This window comes from Etheostoma spectabile, chromosome 21 (assembly GCF_008692095.1).
Source record: "Etheostoma spectabile isolate EspeVRDwgs_2016 chromosome 21, UIUC_Espe_1.0, whole genome shotgun sequence".
Lineage (NCBI taxonomy): Eukaryota > Metazoa > Chordata > Actinopteri > Perciformes > Percidae > Etheostoma > Etheostoma spectabile.
This window is the reverse complement of record NC_045753.1, coordinates 17,219,246-17,242,902: the sequence shown is the minus strand read 5'-3', so window position 1 is coordinate 17,242,902 and position 23,657 is coordinate 17,219,246. Positions and strand designations below refer to the sequence as shown.

Here is a 23,657-nt window from a genome sequence, read left to right as displayed (position 1 = left end):
CATTCAGAAACCTGTATCTCACTCAAAATACAAGTTTGAATGCGTGTGGAAGCACCATAGACACAAAATAACACCCCAAATCCCAGAAAAAGTGTTTTGTTTTTGTTTTTTTTATAATATGGACATTGTAAAGATACTGTAGGTTCAGATTAGTGTCAGTAAACGTTGTAAAAAAACTTGATCTCTCTAGGACACGTTTTACTGTAAGACATCACCCTGCTAGACCTGAGAAGTTGAAATGTTAAAATTGAAAACTTTGAAAGGCCATAACTGTTCTATATGTCATAAAGTTATGTCAAACATATCAAGTTGTAATATCAAAGCAGCACTAATCCAATTTTGATAAAGCATTAACAATTTTGACATTATCCTGGAGTGTCTGAGACAAAAGCATGACCGCACATAAATTGATCTAGCATCAAAGCATTAGGTTGCATCATTTTCATTGACTACCACAAAAACTGATCGCCCAATAGCTTGTTGTCTTGTACATGTTATGCTGCATGATTTGTGTTCCAGTGCAATGATGAGTTTTTTTCGTCCCTTTTAGATCTTCTGAATGGAGACAAAACCATCAACAGACGTGTATTAGGAAGGAAGGTTTTTGGAAACCAGGTAAAATGAAGAGTATGAAGAATGTTTCAGCACATCACAACATTGGAAATGACACATCCGACTACACCACTGTGTATCACTGTGTATTACCAAAAATGCTGTTTTTTACAGGAGCGGTTAAAAGCCCTAACAGACATTGTATGGCCTGAGATTGCACTTCTGGTGAAGAACAGAATCAGCCAAGCCAGAGAGGAAGGTAATGTATGGACTTGCTTATAATATTAGTATATAATGATAATAGTAGTAATAATTCTGTGGAATATAGGGTTTTCTGTCTTTACTTTACTTCATTATGCCAAATGGGAAACTTGATGTGCAGTCAGAAGTGAAAGATAAAAATTAAACACATTCAAGCAACATACAGATAGACAAGATAACAACACAAAGACTTGAGTACAAAAAAAAATGTATATGTCTATGTAATACACACAACTCAATTTATCACCACTGGAGCACATCTCTAAAAATAAAAAAAGAAAGTACTACATTATATGTGCAAATTAAGCCGAGTAATTGCACAAGGGACAAAGGAGTTTTTATTCCTATTGCTCTTAAATCGGCAACCTGAGGGGAGTGTTACAAACTCAGAATGAAGGGGATGGTTTGTGCAGTCTAATATAAACCAAGCCTTGCGAAGTACTTGCTGGTCAAAGGTAACCATCAAGGGGGACTGTGGGAAACCTTGCCAACCATCTTTACAATTTGGCTGATGTGGTTTTTGTCCCTGATGTTCAGGTTACCGTACCAAGTAATCATGGCAAAAGTAAGAACCGATTTAAAGATTTATAAAATCAGGACCTAATTTTCCTATCTACATTAAAAGTAACTTCCTAAGAAAGTAAAAATGTTGCTGTCCCTTTTTACAGACTGCATCACAATTCACATCAAACTTCAGGTTTTTATCGATGACGGTTCCCAGATAGGTGTACTGTTCAACAAACTCAATTCCAGTTCCCTTAATGAAAGTCTTAGATGGTGGGAGGGATACTTTCCTAAAATCAATGACAATATTCTTGTTTTTTGTGGCATTTAATTGGAGAAAGGCCTCATCATACCATTGGACAAAGTCATCCACCACTTTCCCATGCTCAGATTCATCTTTACGGAGCAGGCTAATGATGACCGTGTCATCAGCAAACTTCAGAAAGTGCCTGTTTTTATGCTGGTTTCTACAGCCATTGGTGTAAAAAATATACAGAAATGGAGACAGGACACATCCCTGAGGAGAGCCAGTGGAAGAGGAGCACTGCTCTAACAGAGCCATTCACCATAACCCTCTGAGATCTACATGTTAAAAAATCTACAATCCAGCCGACAAAGATTAAAATAGGTAGGCAGTTTCCAAGCTAAAATATGTGTCTGGATAGTATTAAAAGCTGATGAAAAATCCATAAATAAAAGTCTGGCATGAGTGCCAGGACCTTCCAGGTGCTTATTCAGAAAGTTTAGTAAAGTGCTTAAGGCATCTTCTACCCCAGTTTTTATTTTTTTTTATTTGACTGATAAGTCTTGTTTAGCAGTGAAATTAGTTTTTGTTTCTTTTCTGTTAAGCTAATGTACTGATCCTTTTGACATGTAAAGATGATAAAGAAACGGTCCCCTCACTTTGTATTTCAAGAGATTCCCACAGTGGGCATGTGATCTTTTCTCTTTGCAGGGAAACAAGTTTGTGTGTTGGATGCAGCAGTTCTTCTGGAGGCCGGCTGGACCGACATGGTCCATGAAGTCTGGGTCACTGTCATCCCTGAGGAGGAGGTAATATGTATGAACAGTCCTCAATGCAACAAACACAGTCACATTGGCTTGAATGTCTGTAAGGAAAATGTAACAACGTAAAGTCTTCTTACTTTATACTTGGTTAAAACGGGGTCGCTGCATCAGCATTTCTCACTGAAAGCAATGGTTACAGAATTCAGCAATGTGACAAAATGTTTAGTTTTCATTAGGAAGTAAAGTATAACCAGTGGTAAGATGCACTAATGTGTTGTGCATGTGGAGAAAAGTTGTGGATATCGGAAGTCAGTTTTTTGGAGGGGGGACCTACCGCTAGAGGGCGCCAAAGTTGGACATTTTAAAGTTCTGCACACACTGGCTTTAACCTTGGTAACCTATCCCACCTGCCTCCCCTTGTTACCCCTACCCTCTCAGGCAGTGTTAAGGATAACAGAGCGAGACGGTGTGACCCCAGAGGATGCCCTGCGCCGGCTGCAGAGTCAGTGGTCCAGCAGCAAGCAAGTAGGGCACGCCAACGTGGTGCTCAGCACGCTGTGGGAGCCAGAGGTTACTCGGAAACAGGTCAGACGCTCGTCATGCCAAGAGTGTTGGGTCTACACATCTGCATTACATGAAATAATTTGATGCTGTGAAATAAGAAAACTGTATTTTTGTAATAATTCTCCCACTTTCTTTTATTTTAAAGGTACTGAAAGCTTGGAATCTTCTTCAGAAGAGAATCCAACACAGGTAAGAGGGACATGCATTGGTCACTACATCATCCCAGCTGTGACCCCGTGAATACAGAAAAAGCATGTGTCAGGCCCAGGGACATGTGTGCACTAATGACTGATCCACATAAGGAAACGCTGCCTGAGAAACAAATGAGGACTGTGCCATTGCAGCAAACCCAACAAGCACTCTCACTTCTTTGACCAACACTCTGTGCCTAAATGAGTGACCACAAGTTTTTAAAATCTATATAATTATAATTTAAGATGCTTAGTCTAAAGATGGTTGACGAAAACCACAACTTTATCAATGATCCCGGACAAAATGATTTTGGAATTTGAAAGCTGGAATTCCTGTTTGGGTTTAATAAAGTTTATAAAAAGTTTATTTCATTCAAATATATATTTTTATGTTTGGTATGCCAAATAGGTGCTGTTGTTTAAGTGGTATGCTAAACATTCAGCAATCCCAGATCATTTTAAGGCCTAACCTCTCAGCAAAGTCTAACATTTTGGGCACCTTGTCAGCTGATGACACAACTTCTGTCTTTTTTTCCATGTCTAAGAATAATGAATATGAATTTAGCTTGGAAAGCAGTTAATGGTAAGGGAAAGGTGAGGTACAATTGTTGAAAGATTGCATGATTGCCACTGTTTAATCATAGGATTAAATATAGTGTTATTTGTGGTTTCAGAGGTGGGAGAATATTTTAACAAATTCACTATCATTATCAAATGAGGCATTATAAACTACCAAACAATGTACATTGTATTTGAGAAATATGTGCAATAGGTAGAATATGTTATACTGTCAGTGTAGACGTTGAAATACACTGGGCACTCAGAAAGATGACATTGTCAAACTGTACATTGACTAATAAAAAAATATCTTTGAAATATCATTTAATAAAGTGTGGAAAAAACTTGAATTTCAATCCAAGAATGAGCTCACCTGAACATTAAAATATTCACGTCTCTGAACGTACCTGAAAAAGCCAAAAGGAACAGCACAGTGAGCATGTTGTGTTTAGCTAATGGTAAATTTCTTGTCAGATCCTCCAAAGAAACTATAAACCACTGTTTACATAAGGAGAAGGAAATACTGTTTCATTGCTTTAACCATACCTTAATATTACAGTACAAAGATTGCCTGGTAAAGTCAGTGAGGTGTCATTTGGTCATACAGTTTGTGAGAAATTTAAATCTTGCTTGTAACCTGGAAACTCAGTGGAATACTTTTAAGAATTAGCTTTGCATTAAATATATTGTTTTTAAACCCATGAGTGATCTCTGCTTTTTTCTCACTGATTTAAAGGTGCACTATGAGTTCCTGCATGATGTGACTTCTGTTCACGTTCAAAGTAAATACCAAACAAAACAGAGCAAGCTCACCCCTCCCCCTGTTTCCATAACTGTCATGCCTAACTGACTAACTGTCACTATCCCCCATCCCAAACCATCTTGTTGGTGATTGGCTGTTGTTTTTTGGTGCACAGCCTGTGCCGCCACTGATTCTTTGACGTTTATTACCCCTGTATTGTCTCCCGAGACCGGACTTTTTCACAGTGTATTTAGGGGCAGGCAGCTAGCGGATCAAGGAGAGATGCCTACAAGTTGAGACAAAATGAAATTGCGCTGAAACCATGCAGGAACTCATAGTGCACCTTTAAGGCATTGGCTAATGGACCAAATTTATTTACATTTGATGTTAAAGTTGATTAGAAGTCTGGTATGTAATCCAAAATAGCATGGAAAATAGTATGCTTAGTTTGGATTGGAAGTATACCTACCAAAGTATTTTTTTCCCTTGGATTCTGCCTTTAATGATAACGCATTTTAAAAACATTTACATCTGAACAATATGCAAAATGTACAATTTTAATGTGACTTGTGTGAACGGTGCTGAGGTCAGCCACAGTTGCATGATATCACCTTGTTTCAGTGCAACAAAACCTTGCTAAACATGCTGACTACATATTTAAAGAATACAGACTTGGTGCACTAGTAACTGTTAGCTTGTGAAACAAAAAGGGCGCTGGGTATGCGTGTCCAAACCCAATTATTCTCTCCAAACACACCTTTTCTGCCTAGATATTTTGTGTAAGCAGGGTTTAAGTGTGGGAGTGAGTTAATAATTGTCAATCTGTGCACTGAGCTGTGTCACGTCAAAGTCCAGGCTTTATCCAAATAAAGGAAATCTTAAGTTGTTGCCTTCACTGGTTCTCCACAATCATATCTCCACTTTCAGTTTGGCAGAGCACATTGCTTCCCCCAGCTTGTTGCTGGCCCTGCACACATAAACCCCAGAGTCAGAAGGCTCCAAACCAGCCAGAACCAGAGAGCAGAGCCCGTCTTCATGTTGCTCTATGGTCACTCTGTTTGATTCAGACACCGGCTTCTCATTCTGCAGCCACTTTACCTTCGGCTGTGGGTAACCTGGGATTGAGACAATAGAACATTACTCAATATAAAAATAATATCATATCATCAATATCATAAAATATAGGACAGAATATAATTAAATACACTAACATCACATGTCTGAAGGGTTAAAGATTCAATTCCAGATTCAATCATTTATTGCCATGCGACTAAATTAGTAGGAATTTGGTGCAACGTCCTTAAAAGAACAAAGCATTCATAGCAGGACCACCAATGCCTGTCAAACACCCCCCCCCCCGCACACACACACACACCACACACACCGACACACACGCACACACAATTTAACCCTTGATAAAATATGTAAATAATTTGAAAAGTAAAGTGCCAGTGCTGAAAGTCACCCTACAAGTCAATGCAGTCAAGCAGGGGCGTTGGATTGATTACCCAGGGCCCTCATGTGAGAAGGGCCCAAAAAGATGCTGGAATGAATAGCTGTGGATGTGGGGAGGGGCCCATGGAAAATGCCTTTCTACAGGGCCCAGAATTTTGTGCTACGCCCCTGAGGTCAAGCGTTACAAAGTGTCAGTGCATTTTATCCATGAGGTGCTGTTGAGGAGCCGTTGAGTAGCTGAATGGTTCTACAGCAGGTGTTGTTAAGCAGGATGTTTTGGATTTATTCAATTTTAGTCTTTTTCCTGAGGGGTGTGTCACCAGTAGGGTTAGCAGGGTGTGTGGGTTTTTTTTCAGTCCCTTTCGCTGGATGCGGTTCACATAAATTTCTGATATAGAAGTGAGTTCACAGTTACTGATCTTGAGGCAGTGTGTACAATTTTTTCCAGCTGCTTTCTCTGTTGAACTGTGGAGTTGCCAAACCACACAGATATAGAAAAGTCAGCACACTTGTTATGGCAGTTCAGTAAAATTGCAGCTGCATGACACAGATGTAGTATCACCTAGTTGCCTTAATTTCTTAAAATGTTTTGTTGGTATTATGGTGTTAAAACAGGATCTGTAGTCCACAAAAAGAACCCGTACATAAACGGCTGGGACTTCTAAGTGCTGCAGAATAATGTGGAGGCATAGGGGCACAGCATCCTCTACAGACCAAAGTTGCTAGTCTTAATACATCAAACAAAATGTATATGTATGTAAATGTAGTGTAACACTCTCCAGAGATGAGAAGAACACAACAGTAAGTTTGAACCTCCAGTCGGTTAGTTTAGCACAAAGACTAGAAACAGGAAGAACAGGTAGTCTGGCTTTGTCCAAAGATAACAAAGTACTTCCTGGCTAGTCGTTACAGTGCCTGGCAACCAGCAGAGACTCCAGAAAGTTTAAGTTCATGGCAAAGAAATATTTGGTACATGACCCCAATATAAAACCACATGTTCCCACACTTTAGTTAGATTAAACAAATAGATATAACATCAACAAAAAGGGTGCCGATAGTTGGATTAAGTTATCTTTGGACAGAGCTAGGATAGTTGTTCAAAACGGGAAAGTCAAGTTTGTTGAAAGATGATAAAAACGCTAAAAATGCTCAATAGAACTGATAGGAGCTGCAGAACCGTTTTATGATGAGCTGTGAAATCGTCCATAAGATCTATCAACATCAATACCTCTATTCACATACTAAGATACAATCAATCAAACCCTTTTAAATATAAGTAGTCATTTGATCCATTGTTAATGAAAAGAAAATATCAATCATGGCAGCCACTTTATGATTTATAAGAGCATTTCAGAAAGTATTGCCTTTTTTGCTTCCCTTGCAGAACGTGGTGGGGCATTATGTAATGAAGTGCAACACAGTTCTGTCACTCTACCATTCACGAGGCATGTTAGCCGAGCTGTTGCTCCTTTGGGAAGGGTGGCGTCCTTCAGGGCATGCTGGAAGCGGGGTTCACTCTGAAGCTGCTTATCCAGTGACTGGATGGCCTTCTCTGCCTCTTGGCTCCAGCCTGGCTCTGGATGAGAGGGATGATGATGATGAATAAAACGGAAACAAGGCTTTACAGATCACAAAAGGGTAAACTTGAAGTGACAATTGAAAACTGTGAGTCATCTGCCATATGTATGTAGCTCCAGGACAAATCAGGGTGCTGTGGGTGGTGTGTGTGTGTGGTGTGTGTGTGTGTGTGTGTGTGTGTGTGTGTGTGTGTGTGTGTGTGTGTATGTGTCTCTTTATCAGTCTTACCCTCTGAGGAGCTGCCAGGAGAGTCTGGCCTGTTAGAGAGATTAGACATCCGCTGTAGGGCCAAAACAGCCTTGCCAGTTTTCTAGAAGTTTAAAGGACAAATAGCACTGGATGAGAAACCACACTCATACCAAAGCTTAAGGTTTATATAGGATAATGGATTGAAATGTCATCGTAAGGAAGTACTGATAAGAAAATTGTTCCATCTGTCCACCGCTGGGCTAACAGCAATATAGTGATTTTAAAGGTGTGCTACCTTCCACTTGCGCTTGGCCAGAAAGCGTCTCATCTTCGCCTTTTTAAGGGATTTGGAGGGTCTGTGGTTCAGTGGGGTAAAAGAGGCCATCCAGTGGTGGGCGAGGGCCTCGGTACATGACAACCTGCATCTAGAGGGCAGGTGAAGAGAGAGGGCAAAGCAAAGGCTGTCAGATGCAAAGACTGTTAACATTTATGGACAAAGCATCCAGTTCGGCAAAGTACTTCGACAAGTGTATAAAACCTGCATTCTATCTGAATTCCAGCGGGGGGCAACACATGTGGTTGCAAAAGACAAAACAAGCATTTTCACAATGAGTTTATGGTCTCAATCGCTAGTTTTAGGTCTTTTGCAATACAGAATGATGTTGATTTTTTGAATAATAGTCTTGTTGATTTTAAAATCCACAATAAAGCAGGGGGTGTTTTAGGACATGTCTTTGATGTGATTGACAGTTTGAAGCTTGTCTGCTATATAGTATAACTATGGGACAAAGTCATTTAAACCTAGCAATGCTAAATCTTCCCTTGTATTATGTAGGCAAGCTTTCAGCAGCAGTTGCATCCAGATTGCCAGTGTGCAAGTGTGTAACATAGAGTGCAAGCAGCATTGCCAACTCTCGACTAACGTCCCAGTCAGATAACGCCCAACACTCTATGGCTCCTCCCTCACTCCTCCCTCTCGTCGAAAATCGTCACATCCGCAACCAGGATGGTTGTGCCCGTTGTCACTACCCGATGTGAGTCGAGTGCAGATGTGAGTTGCGCATGCCTCAGATTTAAACGGTTTGATTGCTAATGTTAGCTCAAAATGCCATTCAACTGACAGGGCGTGTCTAAAATTTGTGAAATCCATAAAATAATAAACTTTCTTATTATAAACAATAACAATAACAATAACATGATTGTTTGATGTTGGCTCAAAACGCCATTCAAGTGCCAGCATTTGTTGTGTTTGACTGCTAACTTGTAGCCAGCAGCGAACAAACTTCATTTTGTTGGCCCATTTTTATTGTACTGACATTACAGAAGTCTCTTGTTAGCCGATTCTTGTAGGCTGCTTCAGCCTGTAATCTAGAACAACATCAGGGATCATGTCGTGAAAATGTGATGCCTTACGCTAAATAATAACTTACTGCTGTGTAATGCATCTCATTATTCTGTGGCTAACAGCAGAACAGATCTGCGTGAAATCTGTCATTGTCGCAAAGTGACACATGCGTAACACATCTGCACGCGACTCACATCGGGTGGGGACACCCGTAATGGCAACTTCGACAACTCATTTCAGATCTCCACAAACCAATTGGTGACGTCACACATGCTCTGTCCATTAATATTAACAGTCTATGGTCAAATGCCAACAGTCTCCTGAGTTCACTGTGAAGCAGCCGTGGATTATCTGCTGCATAAATTAAATCATGGCTCTCCCTGACTCATATTTAGAGTTTGCTAAATGGTTTGGTACTTAGTAAAATTATCTGCAAACGGTTGGAAATATCCAAGGTGCCGAGCTTGAAACTTTGTTATTGTTTCACAATGTTTGTGAGCACACGTATCATATACTTTAGGTGATAAAATTGAGAATTTGCCATGGGCCATATATAGGCAATCATGAGAAGAGCAGGGGGGAAAAACAGACCCACCTCCGGTCTTTTTTCAACAGGGAGCTGATAAAGTCTTTAGCTTGATCAGAGATGTCCTCAAAACTCTCCTGGTCAAACTCAAAGGTGGCAGCAGTCACAAGAGCCAAAGTCTCAGCATCGTTGTTCCCCTGGAAAGGTGATTCTCCACTGAGCCTAGGACACAAAACAATTTAACAATGAATGAAACGTACACAGTCCAATGTTTCATTGACAGAGGAACATTGACCCTTGGGTACATTAATTGTCTTGAGCTTGTTATTCACAAAATGTTTGCAGACTTTAAGAATTGCACTACCAGCGTTGTTATGGTCTGTAGTAATATATCATAACCAGCAGATGGCACCAAGTCTAAATTTGTGGACTCATTTGGGTAGATTTTAGATTTTACGTCCTTAAATTTGCCATTTGATCATTGACAAAGTCTAAGATGGTGATGTATTGAAATGACTACCATAGTATTTATATGACTAGGATAACTAAAGAATAAACACAAGGCATTTATCTCACTTTAAATTTTTTTCTCTGTTCCACACTTCATGAAGAATGTGAAAATGCCCCTAGGATCACTGTTTTCAAAGTATCCCCAGTTGCATTTTTTCTTTCAGGGTATGTTACTGTGGCTACAGTTTAAATCACTACAGCCTTCGTTTGACTTACAAGACAAAGCAGATGACTCCGATGCTCCACATGTCCGTCTCCAGGCCCACAGACTCATAGTTGATCACCTCAGGGGCCACAAACTCGGGCGTACCATGCATCACCTGCAGAGGTTTACCCTCCTCTGAAGAACAGAATGAGAATGAGAAATTCAAAATGTCACCCTGAATGTTTTGCAGTTTCTATTTGCATGAGCCTATTTACAGATGGCTAAAGTCAGCTCTAAATAGACTACCTATTCTGGAGATGCAGCTTCTGAAGCGTCACCAAATTTACTCCCTGAATTGGCTTTACAGGCTTTGCTGCATTTCTCTATTTAAGGACCTGCTATTGTGTAGTAGGCATTGTAGACATTTAGGAAATTAGAAACAACACTCCATGGTTTTGGGCATTAAAATGAGTGATCCTGTATCAACCTCATTGTGTTGTCATTATGAAATCTGGTCATATTAAGAGGTTGGCAAAATATTAAAATACATTTGTTAAACATGATGTACAATTCTTTTTACTGTAGTAAGCATTTTATTCTTCCTGCTGGGCGCACAAGGCTGCACAGCATTGACTGCCGCCTTGGATTGGACCATTGGATTTCCCTGGATTGTAACTTTTTACAGGAATATACATAGGATATGTCATTCATAAGAGTACACTCATACACACACTGGGTGATTTATTCACCACACCTAGTGAACAACTGCTGTTATAAAAGTTATTAAAAAAAAGCATATCAAAATGTATACTGTTTATTGATCCCCAATGGGAAAATTACAATTTGCACTCTTTTTTTTGTTAGTCACTACACACAGGCCTGAAATACACTAGCATGCTCAGGACCTAATCATGCACAAACGGAGAGCTGTCAGAGTGAGCGGGCCTTGCTCAAGGGCAACTGGCATCTTTCCAGCTCCCAATTCACAATCTGTACCATGGTCTGTACTTGAATCACAACATTTCAGTTCCCTACCCAACTCCCTACGGACTGAGCTACTGCTACTCACATTTTCTGTATGCTGCACTCAAGAAAATGACCCTCTCAAAAAAGGTCCTTTTGAATTATGCTTCATATTTACCATATTAGGACATGAAATCCCAGTGGCATCACTTGTTTCTACAAATCCAGCTAACTCACCCAGTTCACGAGCCAAGCCAAAGTCGATGATCTTGATACGTGTACCAGTTGTATCCATACAGATGATGTTCTCTGGTTTGAGGTCTAGGTGGACAATATTCTGCTTGTGAACATACTGCATGCCTTCCAGGATCTGGTGCATGTAGTGGGCACTGGTGGGCTCTGTGTGCTCAAAGTTGTCATCCACGATGCGTTCAAAGAGTTCGCCACCTTCAATACTGGGCAGACAAGTAACACCATTCAGGTCCATGCTTCAAAAACTACTGCAGTTCCGATCCTAGCAGTGATAAGCAGTATTTATAAACATTGTTTGTAAATTTATTTATTTGATTAGGACAATGCGCATTAATCAACATTTCTGTAAATGCGCCAGTGTTAAGTCAGTCGGCTAATTTTGAGATTTGTTAGTTGAAGATTATCTGGACTATCCAAATGTAATCCTGTAGTCTAATTGCTTTGTTATTTTTGACCAACTAGCATCTAAACTACAATCTACAAATAATACTTTACACAAAAGACACATACAGTATTCCTCAAATCATACTTCAATGTTTTTTACATGTCTCCCCATGTGGTTTGCTGTAACTTTATGGTTTCAATGGTTTGACTTGAGATTTTTTTTTATAAATTGCACTAGTCATGATAAATCTCATTCCTCAAAAACCTTGTATCACTGTTAAAAAAACATCCAGCCTCCACCTAATACCACTAGTGCCACTCACCTTGTTTCACATCATCAATGATGTAATGATGTGAAACCAGTGCTTCCCTACACTTCCTGCTTTGCTTAGTGAAAGATGGCAGTAGAAACTTTCCACTCCACAATTACTTACTACTCCATGACCATGACCATCTCAGAGCGTGTTTCATAGGCAGCCAGACATTGGACCAGTTTTGGGTGGTGAAGACGGTTCATTAGTTTGATCTCTTTGCGAGCTGCCGCCCTCTCCTTGGAGGTTCGGGCTCGGTAGAACTTTCCCGCAACTTTCTGACCCGTGTCTTTGTGGGACATCAGGAACACCTGGCCAAACTTCCCACTGGCAAAACAAATAAGAGGCATTACAACTTTGCTGTTTTCAGTTTACTAATTGGTATCGTACAGTACATGAGAATAAAGTTTTAAATACATGCTTACACTCCCAGCCTCTCATGCACATTGTAGTGGTCCTTGGCCTTGTGTTCGGTGTCAATGGTCACTGTTATGTACGACTCAGATTCTTCCTTCTTTTTTTCCTCTGACACAAACAAAGACACATATGATGAAGCCCTCCTGACAAATACATTTCAAATCCTCTTCTCAAACATTTTTAGAAATTTAGCATACTTGAATTCGCCATCTTGACACACTCAGACTCCTGGCTTGGTTCGCTGACCCCTGCTGAGTTGTAGGCTCTGACACGGAAGCGGTACTGTCCCAGAGGTTCCAGGCCTGAATGTATGTGGTGGGTTGTGCTTTTGCAACAATTTGTTACTTCAGTCCAGGTCTCAGGCTTGTCCTGGCCCTCTTGTCTGACCTCCACGTTGTAGCCCAACACTGCTGTACCTCCATCGTAGCTGGGGCCCGTCCAGGACAGGACCAGAGACTGAGTGGACAGCTTGGAAACTACAGGCTGGGATGCTGGTGGGTCAGGGCGGTCTGAGTAGAATTTCAACAAAATACCTTTATACATATGCCAAGACATGAAGTAATTATAAGTTGCTGATAGGTAACAAAATTTGATGCTTTTTGGAGAATTTTCCCATTTCATATGTGAGCAATCATAGACTGGGTAAACCCCGCTCAATCTGCCAGCGATTTGATTTCGCCTTGTAGCTCGGTCTGGAAACGTTTGCATTTTCTCATCCACCTTGCGCACTATTGGTGGGTTTAACACCATAACGATAGAGAAGCGACGGCAAGCAGCTTTTTGATTACATTCAACATGTGTTCTCTTCATACATCCATGGGAGGAACCTGTTGATGCCGCTGTCTGCAAAGTACGTCACCCGGATCGTTGGTCTGATTGGATGAAGGACTATCCAATTGCGTAGAGAGACATTTGAACTATGCCCGTTGATCACGCCTCTTGTGCAGAGAAAATACAGAGCGGGCTCCCCAGACTAATGTTCAATCTTAAAAGATTGAGCTTGGTCTGATGATAGCCACACTAATGTGAGCATGCATTTAAGGGACAACAAATACCAGTGTTGCATCATCTCAAGCCACTAGAGAATTCTAAAATATTTAACTACTGAACTGTAGACAAAAGTGAGTCTTACCTATTACACTGAGGGAGACGGTATGCTGGGCAGAGCCTTTTCTGTTTCGCACTATAACGGTGTACGAGCCTGTGTCATCCTGACGGGCCTGAGAGATCTCCACACCGCTTTGTGTGTCACTGCTCCATACAGACATCCTTGGCCCTCCTACCACCACCTGATGACGAGGCAAGGTGGAAGTACATAATACTTTACTGGCACTGAATTTCTAAGTGAAAATATGATGTAATGGATCAAACAATACTTACAACCAATAGGACTCTGTTATTATTACCTTGCCTTTTTTGTAAATCCAGCAGCAGGCCACAGGGACACAGCTGCTCCTGAACTCACAGTGTAGCCGGGCCTGCTCTCCTACTCGAACCTCCACCTTGTCTGGTGGGTCTACAAACTCCACAGGAGGCCCTGAGGTGAATAAGAGTTTGCTTCATTAATAAAACTTGACCGAAGTACAATAAAAAAGTAAAGCTTATATGTGGCGTGCCCTCCACTCACCTTTGCTTGTGGAGACTTTTGTTTGCAGGCTGATATCTCTGATAGCTGTGGAGACTGAAGAAGTGGGTTGACTTACAGGTGTGTGCTACTATAGGCAGGTTTAACACGTATCTAACCAATAACATGTCAGCGGTGATGTTTGGTTGCAGGGAAACTGCAATCAACAGAATGTATTGCACTTTTGAATAAAAAAGGTAGACACCATTTTTCAGAAACATGTGAGTGGACAGGCTGCATCTCATAACACTTCATTTAATAGCTCCTCAACTCCTTGGTCCTCGGCTGAACCGGAAGTTGTTCTGTCCTTCCTCTGTAAAAACGTCTTAAAGCTCTCACGTCTGCCCTGAGGACCAAGGAGCGAGCATCAAGCAGGGATCAGCATCCCTGGAAACCGTTTAGCTGAAGGAGTTGCTATCTCTTCCCAAACAGCTGACATATTAATGTTACGCTTCAGAGGTGAGGACGTCTCATCCCTCCAAAAACACTTTGCCCGTTGCCTCGCTCCTCCCATGATTTCCTCGCATCTCTTCTGTGCCTCTTGTGTGGGAGGGACTAAGACGCAAGGAAGGGAGACAAGTGGAGGACTCAAGGAAGCAATTTAAGGGCTATGAGATGCACCGTGAGCTGCAACAGGTGAGTGAAGTTTAAAGACCCGATTAGTCTGTTTCAATAACTAAACAAAATGCATGTAATTCACAATTTTACTTGTCACTATGCACTTGTCAATATGTTTGATGCTGCTTCCCTGCTCTCCACTACCAGCATATGGCACATCTGTGATTCATTTTCATTATTTCAAAAATTCATAGTAAGAAGAAAAGCAGAAGGAAATTAGGGTTGTACAGGCTTGCAAACAATACAAGTGTTTTTTAGACTGCTTAACAAAGGTGTGTGTCTACCTTTGTCTTCTTCTTCTCTGTGCTGGTTCCTCTCTTTAGAAGCTAAGGACACCTCACTGTGCAGCTCATGGTTGGTTGCTCTGGGGATATTCTTTGTTGCTGCTCCATTGCAAAAAGAGTGAAAACAGGTTTGCTGTCTACACATCAAGCTAACATAAATTATTTAAGGAAAGATTATACTGTGGGCGGTTTATAGCTTGACACTTTACCAGTTCTTTACCTGTGATATGTAACACAGCACCGCTTGATTGTTTCCCAACAGTGTTCTCAGCTATGCAGATATACGTGCCGGCATCTCCAGGTGAACACTGAGTCAAAGTCAGACTGGCAACACCATTTTTGAAGGATGTATTTGAGTGTACCTCCTCCCCTATGTGAAAAATGACAATAGGCAAACATGTTTTTACTGTTGAGGATGATTATAAAAAACTCATTCTAAATACAGGATATTGGGGTTTAAACCTTTTTCATAATGGTAGGTGTGCATTTTTAAAAGTGTGGCTATCAGCCTTTTACCATTGTGTAGCCAGGAAATGCTCAGAGGTTGACTTCCTGTGATAACACCTTGAAAAGTAGCATTACTTCCTTCAAAAACTGCACAGTCCCTGAGTGGTTGTTTGAAGCGAGGCGTTTCAAGCGCCTGCAGGGTTGTCAGCCTGGAATCTAAGCAGAGGGGTGAAGTTCAAGACAGTGGGGATTCTTCATTTTCAGATATTGCAAACTTAATACATCAGTGTTTACTCTACCACTGACCAATCAAAAGAAGTCATCAGTAAATGTTTCAGTGAAGAGTTGGGGGGCTTTTCCACTCCAGGCCTGATCTAACTGATAGATATGTCTCTATCTATATCTATAGATGAACTTCAAATGCATCGTGTGGTAGATGCAAACCTAGTCAAAAATGAAATTGTTAAAACTGTAGACTGGTGTGGGTGTGTGGTTTTACCCCCAGGCAGAACAGTTTTAAGTTTCAGTTTAATCAGTTACCTGTTGCTGTATCTACTGGAGTACAGTTGTGAGTGCATGCCTGGGGAATTTGACATGGTGTTAACAAGATTTTCCCACCACATGTGTGTTTGAACATGTGTATTTATATACATGTATACATATATATATATATATATATATATATATATATATATATATATATATATATATATATATATATATATATATATATATATATATAGAGAGAGAGAGAGAGAGAGAGAGAGAGAGAGAGACCTGCCCCCAAACTATTATTTTGAAAAGTAGCCAACTAGCCCCAGGTGAGTTAACCATATACTATGCAATCTAACAGATCCCAGTACTCGTTTCCCTGATAGGCCTTTGCAATGCCCTAATGCAAAGGATTCAAGTTGAAGAAGTTCAAATTAAAATACGAAAAACCTTTAGGGGCAGCAGCAGGCTGAGGCCCAGGATGGGGCGTCATTATGTTGCAATATGAGTCCATTTCATTAACATTAAAAAAAACTCACATATTAAAAAGTAGTCCTGTTCTTCTAATCTTTACCTGTTGTTGATAAGACTCCCAGTTTGTTGTTTCCCATTAACGTCCTGTCACTGGTGTCCAGTCCATCTTCTAAACCTTTCTGCTTCTCTACACAGAAAGTTCTGGCTTGAGGCTTGAGGGCCAACCGGAAAGTAGAAACAAAAGTCTTTGGCTTCCCACCATCATAGCCATCCTTATCCATCCCTGGGTAAAAATTATAACCAGACTAGTTTCAAATAGTCACTCATCAGTTGGGCCTCCTCTTTCTCTCTTGGTTGTGGTGTGTTGTGGTCTTCATTCACACATCCTCTGAGATGCTAACAGGAGGAGCCTCTGCTTTCAGGCTGCTCTGAAATCACAACCCACCCTCAGTCCCACACAGGAAACAGGCCTTTTTTCTTCTTCCCGGAAGGCCAGTAAAAACACATGTGTCCAGCCTCTAATGTCCCTCTGCGCAAAGAACAGCAGGAGAGAGAGACATGTGATAAAAAACAAGAGTAGAAAGGGTGTGGGAGAGAAAAACATTCAAGCTGAAAAGAAACAGAGGGCACTACGGTGGATAGTGATGAAAGAAACACCAAAGTGAAAAGCATATTTTACCTTGTGGTTCTCTTCATAAAACTACACCCCACAGTCTTGTTTTGCTATTTTACCCCCTGTTAACACCTATTTCCAGTAGGTTGAGCAACACTGCCTGTCACCACAGGAATCAAGAAGAGCCTGTGGAGCAGCTTTCTGTGTGCATGTACTCTGCTGTGCAACAGACACTATGAAGTGAAATCACTGACGAGAAAACTTTAGATTTCCAGGGGTTGGGCTTCTTTGAATGAAAATGGAGAAGTCAGGGGCGGCGCCAGACATTATAAACACATAGGGTAATGCTGGTGTGAATATGACTATTTAGCTGACAAATCGACATTTAATTCCATCCCATAATAATCAAAGATGATGTAATTGCATATCATGGATCCCCAACAAAAGTAACTGTGGCTTCAATACTCTGAATTGAACATTAGGCCAACAGAAGAAAATCTACTCATTTATATTAGATGTATTCAGGGAATGACATAGTCGTATTAGTAGCAAGGGCAGCACAGAACAGCCTATGTGACAATGTTAGCATGTCTTAGGGTCTCTCATCCCACCCACAGTCACTCTTCATACATTAACACACATCCTGGATTAACACACATCCTTCCTTGCCATTGCACATAACATACAGTACATACTGTGAACATGTGCCCATCCCCTGATCAATATTTTTGCAAACCATGCTCAAACTGTACAGCCAACAGTTATATTTCACATATTTGTTATATTGTCGTTTTACATACCGCCAGCCTACATTTTAGTGCAATGAATCTATTCTGTATTTATGTTCTTGACTGTAGCACTTGTGTTATTGTTTATTCTTTTTTAATTATTGTTTAGTGTATACACCAAGGCAAATTCCTTGCATTGGAAACTTGCTTGGCAATTAATCTGATCCTGATTCTGAACCTATAGATGCCGATATTCCCCCCAGTAATAGAACTTTTTCTGCATCGATTTGTCGGTCCAGTCAGAGAGACTTAACGAGGTCTTTTAACCCGCGGAGGACGAAAGATGCACTGGTGGTGTTAGACACCACTCCTACTCAAAAAGCAATATTCCATCATTTCTTTTTAGACATGTATTTACTATTTTATTCATATATTATGCTACTTTTGTGAACCCAAGACTTTTTGTAAACTCATTTCAAGCACCAAAACAACTGAGTGTAGGTATGCTTTCACAAGAGATTTTAAGAAATGTTTCTGCTTTGGCCACGTTGCTCTGGTATCATTTTCGGCGTCACTATACAGAAAGCTGAGTTGGTTCGGAATATTTTGATGTGAAATGTATGCAGATAAGTTATATGCAAATACCCTTGAAAAAAGAATTCAAGAAGAAATGTAAAAATGCCCTTAGACCTCAGACTGTTAAAAACCAAAAAGACTAGGAAGACATTTGGGGCGCACCCCATCCCTTAAACCCCATTGAGTAAATTCCACTTGTAAATGAGGCGTCTCTAATCCTATTGATTTGGGAATAGATACATAGCTGCTGGTTGGGTGTGTCTCCTAGGTATGCTCTCATTAACCTTTTGTTGCACAAGCGTTAATTACAGACTACTTTTCTCTTATCTGTATTCTAAACAAGTGAAGATAGTTAACAGATTCTGAAAAGCTGTTTCACTCAAGGTCCTTTAAAGCACTCACTGACTTTTACTTTACTTTACAGCATGTGAATCAAATATTTCATCTCATAGGTACAGTCTTATTTTGGTCTGTTACTCCTGGACCTTTACTTTTGTTTTGTAAGTGAAATAATTTCACTTTATAGGATAAATCCATTACATTCAAAGTTGTCCTCTGGTCACAAATACTGTAGTGTATTGTTGTTTGTCAATGAGCTTATTTCAATGTGTCTAAATTCACTGTGTAATTTTTACACAATTATGAATGCGTGCGTTTATGTATGCTTATATGTTTTTCTGTGTTTAAGAAACCATTTAAATATTTTTCTTGTGTAAGTACGCTTTTTTATTTACATTTACTTGCTTATATGACTTTACATTAAATGTTGAGCTTGTTAAGTTTGTCTTTCATGACTGCTTATGCAGTTTAGCATTGAAAGATGGAATTTACATAGACAATTAATGTATTTGTGGCTGATCAGTTATTTAAATGAACCAAACAATTATTGTGTAACACACTCACAATGCTACAACCACAATAATTGTGGTTGCATAATAATTTTTCTAAATGCTACCCTCAAACAGATGAATAACTATAGTGTGGTTTTTAAATAAACACATTTCCCTCAATGGTGGTGGTGCAAGAATGTCAGGAAACAGTTACATGGACTGGTATGCATAAGTTGTACCATGCATTGGAAGACACACATCATTTACTTACTTATACAGTACTTATACAAACGTGTCCCCTGGCGCTAAAAACATGTTGATTGTTGATCCACACATGGCCCAAAGCTTAACGGTTCACTGATACGCAGACATTTAATGTGAATTCCTCTGCAGAAGCTGCAGAAAGGTACTAGGTTAGTCTTTAGCACAAGTTTACTGGTGTTATTGTTTTCTCCATCATGGTTAGATTTTACCACCGCCTTATTTATGTGGTATAACAAAATCAATTACTAAAATGTTGGTACAAAAAAACGTCTTGCAAATTGTACATGCATTTCTTTCTTGCATTCTTTCTTTCTTTTCCCCTAAAATCTAAATTGTACATTTCTATGTCACATTCTGGTGTTCACAAAATGTTGCCCCAATATTTAAACTGTGTTTTGGATTAGTAGAGCAGTATATAAGGATTTTACTCCTACTCTTCTTTACATTCATGTTAACTGATGAGTCAGATCTGAAATGTGTAAATGTAATAAAAGAACATCAAAACACACGACATCGCCCTTGAAAAATGTGGTGGTAGTAGTAGTAATAGTAAATGAAGCACCTTTAATCCGATTGATATGGGAATAGATACAATAGATACATAGCTGCTGGTTGGGTGTGTCTCCTAGGTGTGCTCTCATTAACCTTTTGTTGCATGATCGTTATCTACAGACTGCTTTTCTCTTATCTGTATTCTAAACAAGTAAAGATAGTTAACAGATTCTGAAAAGCTGTTTCACTGGAAAAATGAGGACTTACCACTGATTTCAGCTCCTCTGAACTGTGGCACATTTTTTAGAAACCATGTAGCCATAAGCCATGTAAGGTAAAAATAATATGATAATAGTGCATTCATTTGGACATTTCCACTTTCATTATTGTTCAAATAGCTTATGTGTTAACATTCCACAAAGTAAACTAAAGTAAACCCATAAGTCCACCACTTTCCCAAACAAGTATCCTCATCAGAAGGAAGTCATACGAGGGTTTGACCAAGTCTTGTGGAATTCAAAACAGGAAAAGCAAAGAGTGGGAAGGACTGTGAGGGCTCCAACTATGGTAATCATATTGCTTCCTGTTCCCATGAAGTCCTCAAAGACATGCAGACTCTGTGTTAGCTTGTTCCCACAAACTCCATTAAACACATTCCATGCTCCATCACTCCATTAAATTGGAGTAATGGCAACGCAAATGCTGGACCCATTTGTTTGGTTAAGAAAGTTAAATGGGGCCCTCCTGTGGTTGCAGAAATGAGCAACTCTGTAAACCAGCATTGATGGCTAAACAGAAGATGGTCAAATTAAGACCACTGAAATCCTTAATAAACTTTAAAAATAACCAGATCGATTATATTTTAAGATGGTGAGAACGGATGCAGACTCAACTGCAGTGATCCTGAATATTCTTTATCTCTTCAAGCATTAATTTATTTGCAGGCAAATAAGAAGAAGTAGACAAGGCTTCATGGACAGAGAGAGTCAGTAATGAGCAGAAAAAAGATGAAACCACACACTTGTGGACACGTAAATGACTTGTCCTCTAACAGATAAACTAGTCTCTGTATATCCTTTAAATAATTAACTCATTATAACCGAGTCTGTTTTGTCATGATCTTACCCCTCACATACATTCAAAGAGCTCGCTGTGATTCCATGGTTTAATGAGGACAGGGTAAAAAACTGAATTTCTGATGTTATGTCGGAAATTAGAAAGCAGCATGGTCCTTCACAGCCTGATGCACTCTGGCATGAGTTCTAAGAAAGCAGAAAAAACACTGGACATAGAGAAAGTCACAAATGGATAGAAAAAGATGTGAAGAACAGAGGAAACTGGCAATGGGCACTGTAACAAAGATAATTGTGCTGCAGCCAGAGGCCTCAGTCCTTTTCCAGCTGTTGGAGTTGGGTCAGGCGGCCTGCAGCTGCTCCATATGTTGCTGGAGAAGCTTCTGGGGAAGAGCTTGGTCCTCAAAAGAATGGAAGAAGCCCAGAAGCAAGTTCCAGTAGTCACACAGCTCCAAGTGCTCAGACACGTTGAGCTGTTAAATAAAGAAACTGCATTTCTGTTTATGTACGAATAATGTTTCATATTCTCTTGTTCTTTTTCTGTATGTTTATAAAAAACATTTTGTGTGAGTGAGGTAATTATCTGTTTGAAAAGTGCAGTTAAATGTAAAATTGACAGACTAGATCACAGAGATACAGTACTGGGGGTTTGTATTGGAATAAATATTAGAAAAACTTTCTGCCTTTACCATCTTCGTCTAAACTAATTAGATAGATAGATAGATAGATAGATAGATAGATAGATAGATAGATAGATAGATAGATAGATAGATAGATAGATAGATAGATAGATGGATAGATAGATAGATAGATAGATAGATAGATGGATAGACACTTTATTTATCCCCAGGGGGAAATTCAGGGTCCCAGTAGCTTAAAGACATCACACACAACACACACATATATCATAACAGGATGAGAAAATGACAAATCCACATGCATAATATGGACAATAAAAGAAAAGCCACTAAATTAAAAATAAATAAACAAAAATCCAGATGAATGTACTAAGGGATTTATAAGCATGAGACGCTTGCAGTGACAGGGCCGGGACTGACCCTGTACTTCAGTATGTATGGTCAGGTGCTCTATGAGAATGTGTTTCATGGTGCTAGTGCAAATAAGTCCAAAAGTGCAAGGATAAAGTCTGGAGACCAGCATTAAATATGGACAATATAAAAGCATAATGTAGACATAGTAATATAAAAACAGTAGACAGTAGGATAGACACAAAGTTATTATTAGAAGTTTGAAGTAATAAGGTTACAGCCATTGTTCAAATATTAAGTTAGACTTCACTTAGACTAATTACTTGCAGAAGGAAAAAGACCATTAACAAAAGGAAAAGCTTTACAAGACTGGCGTTGATTAAGTTACAAAAAAAATGAAATATGTGACAACACGGCCAACCATCATTTTTCCAAGTAATTGAACACATGTGAGTCCTCTCCCATGATGCCAATCTTTGACTTTTGTTTTGACCCTTTAGCAATCTTGTAAACCTGCAATGGTGTATTTAAAATGAGAACCAGAAACAGAGAAACAACATATAGTAATTTTCAAAACAAGTTCATCTATTGGGTCAATATTCACTTTATATTTCTCATGTAGAGGCTACTACTTGATGTTAAGATTGTCACATTTTACAGTAGGCTACAATTTGCACTTCATCAATGCTACTATTCAAATAGTCTAACAGGGACTATATGTTTCCATGTGATATGTCAATTTAAATTTTATCAGGCTACCTGTTTATTTGCATAAGGTCATATGCCTGGACACACTCGCTACAGAATTACAGTTGCTCAGCCTGCCTCTCTTCACACCTAGACTGAGGACCGTTTGCTTCTCACGCCTTTGCTCATTTATCTTCTTATACAGTAAAACAAAAAACAAAAAAAGTTCTGACAATGTGCTCGTTTGGCGGTGTCAAATGTTGCTTCATTTTCTTCAATTTGCTCTTTTTGGTAAGTAATGTGGATATTTCTGTAAATTAACGAGTAAGTGTTAGGGACAGCAATAATTGATAACATGGATGATTTAAATACTAAATGGGCTAAATGAAGTGGGATTCAAAAGAGGTCACGTGTATTAGTACTAGTTAGTAGATAAAAAAGAAAATAAACTACTTCAGATTTTATCCTAAAGTGTAATACAGTATTTATTTTTGGATTGATGGGAGTAGTACATTGAATTAATCACACATGGCAAAAATTTCCAACCTACATCTTTATATATAAAATCTATCTCTTCTTCCTTTCAATGATGTAGTTCCACACTGCAGATTGCACTTATGTTCAGCTGTTTAATTTGTTTTTCAGGCATCTGGAGTTACTCTCATCATTATCGGAGTACAGCAACACTTGACTTACTCGCAGATGGGAACTTTTGCAGGGCGCGGCCTGATTAAAATGGCCATAGTTCTCATTGCAGTGGGTTCCACCATAGCCCTCGTCTCCCTCTTGGGCCATTTGGGGGCATTCTTTGATAAATATTCTATGGTGGCTTGTGTAAGTACCATAAAGTTGTGCTCCACAAAGAATTAAAATGTATTATCATAGATTTGAATAAGCATCTGTGGAACAAATTTGAGAGGATGTTGGATGTTGATGTTTCCTAGATTAAAATGTGTCACTTGCCGTTTTTCAAGCCATTTGGGACATGACTGACCTCTAACACTGCTCACT

At 39.6% G+C, this 23,657-nt stretch overlaps 4 protein-coding genes across 9 annotated transcripts in view; 3 read left to right on the top strand and 1 right to left on the bottom strand.

Annotated features, from left to right (window-relative positions):
* Positions 1–4,340, top strand: part of coasy (CoA synthase) — a 9,966-nt gene extending 5,626 nt beyond the window's left edge. For 2 of the 3 annotated variants that reach the window (XM_032503109.1, XM_032503108.1), the window contains exons 6-9: positions 551–615; positions 727–811; positions 2,273–2,370; positions 2,764–3,008. In XM_032503109.1, the coding sequence (XP_032359000.1) occupies positions 551–615; positions 727–811; positions 2,273–2,370; positions 2,764–2,973 (458 nt within the window). In that variant the 3' untranslated portion in view covers positions 2,974–3,008. Of the gene's footprint in view, positions 1–550; positions 616–726; positions 812–2,272; positions 2,371–2,763; positions 3,009–3,034 lie in introns of those variants that run through there. The other variant, XM_032503111.1, reaches the window with a different exon arrangement.
* A 552-nt stretch (positions 4,341–4,892) lies between these two features.
* LOC116671707 (myosin light chain kinase, smooth muscle) lies at positions 4,893–17,253 on the bottom strand. 4 transcript variants are annotated; one of them, XM_032503106.1, is made up of 18 exons: positions 17,074–17,253; positions 16,495–16,923; positions 15,498–15,644; positions 15,202–15,351; positions 14,982–15,080; positions 14,083–14,136; positions 13,862–13,992; positions 13,588–13,744; positions 12,653–12,964; positions 12,464–12,563; positions 12,162–12,365; positions 11,329–11,546; positions 10,200–10,323; positions 9,543–9,695; positions 7,898–8,027; positions 7,642–7,723; positions 7,271–7,405; positions 4,893–5,495 (listed from the first exon to the last, which is right to left on the bottom strand). In XM_032503106.1, exons 2-18 carry the CDS (start codon positions 16,673–16,675, stop codon positions 5,290–5,292), a joined length of 2,583 nt encoding a protein of 860 aa, XP_032358997.1. In that variant the 5' UTR covers positions 16,676–16,923; positions 17,074–17,253; the 3' UTR covers positions 4,893–5,289. The 4 variants fall into 4 exon arrangements, with proteins under 4 accessions (XP_032358997.1, XP_032358995.1, XP_032358996.1 ...); XM_032503104.1 differs by having other exon boundaries at positions 7,271–7,411; positions 17,074–17,246; XM_032503105.1 differs by having other exon boundaries at positions 7,271–7,411; positions 16,495–16,677; positions 17,074–17,203.
* Positions 14,149–23,657, top strand: part of dcakd (dephospho-CoA kinase domain containing) — a 21,374-nt gene continuing 11,865 nt past the window's right edge. The window contains exon 1 of the mRNA XM_032503115.1: positions 14,149–14,160. The gene's annotated coding sequence lies outside the window, so the exon portion shown is untranslated. The remainder of the gene's footprint in view (positions 14,161–23,657) is intronic.
* Positions 22,763–23,657, top strand: part of LOC116671711 (CD63 antigen) — a 2,981-nt gene continuing 2,086 nt past the window's right edge. Inside the window, exons 1-2 of the mRNA XM_032503114.1 lie at positions 22,763–22,937; positions 23,292–23,480. Of these exons, the coding sequence (XP_032359005.1) occupies positions 22,881–22,937; positions 23,292–23,480 (246 nt within the window). The 5' untranslated portion in view covers positions 22,763–22,880. The remainder of the gene's footprint in view (positions 22,938–23,291; positions 23,481–23,657) is intronic.

Excerpts from the sequence above, each read along its gene's own strand:
- LOC116671707 (XM_032503104.1), bottom strand. The coding sequence starts at position 16,675 with ATGGATAAGGATGGCTATGATGGTGGGAAGCCAAAGACTTTTGTTTCT. Across the intron at positions 15,081-15,201 it reads TGCTGTGTTACATATCACAG|CAACAAAGAATATCCCCAGA; the intron begins GTAAAGAACTGG and ends GCAATGGAGCAG. Across the intron at positions 12,564-12,652 it reads TGTCAAGATGGCGAATTCAA|AGGAAAAAAAGAAGGAAGAA; the intron begins GTATGCTAAATT and ends TGTTTGTGTCAG.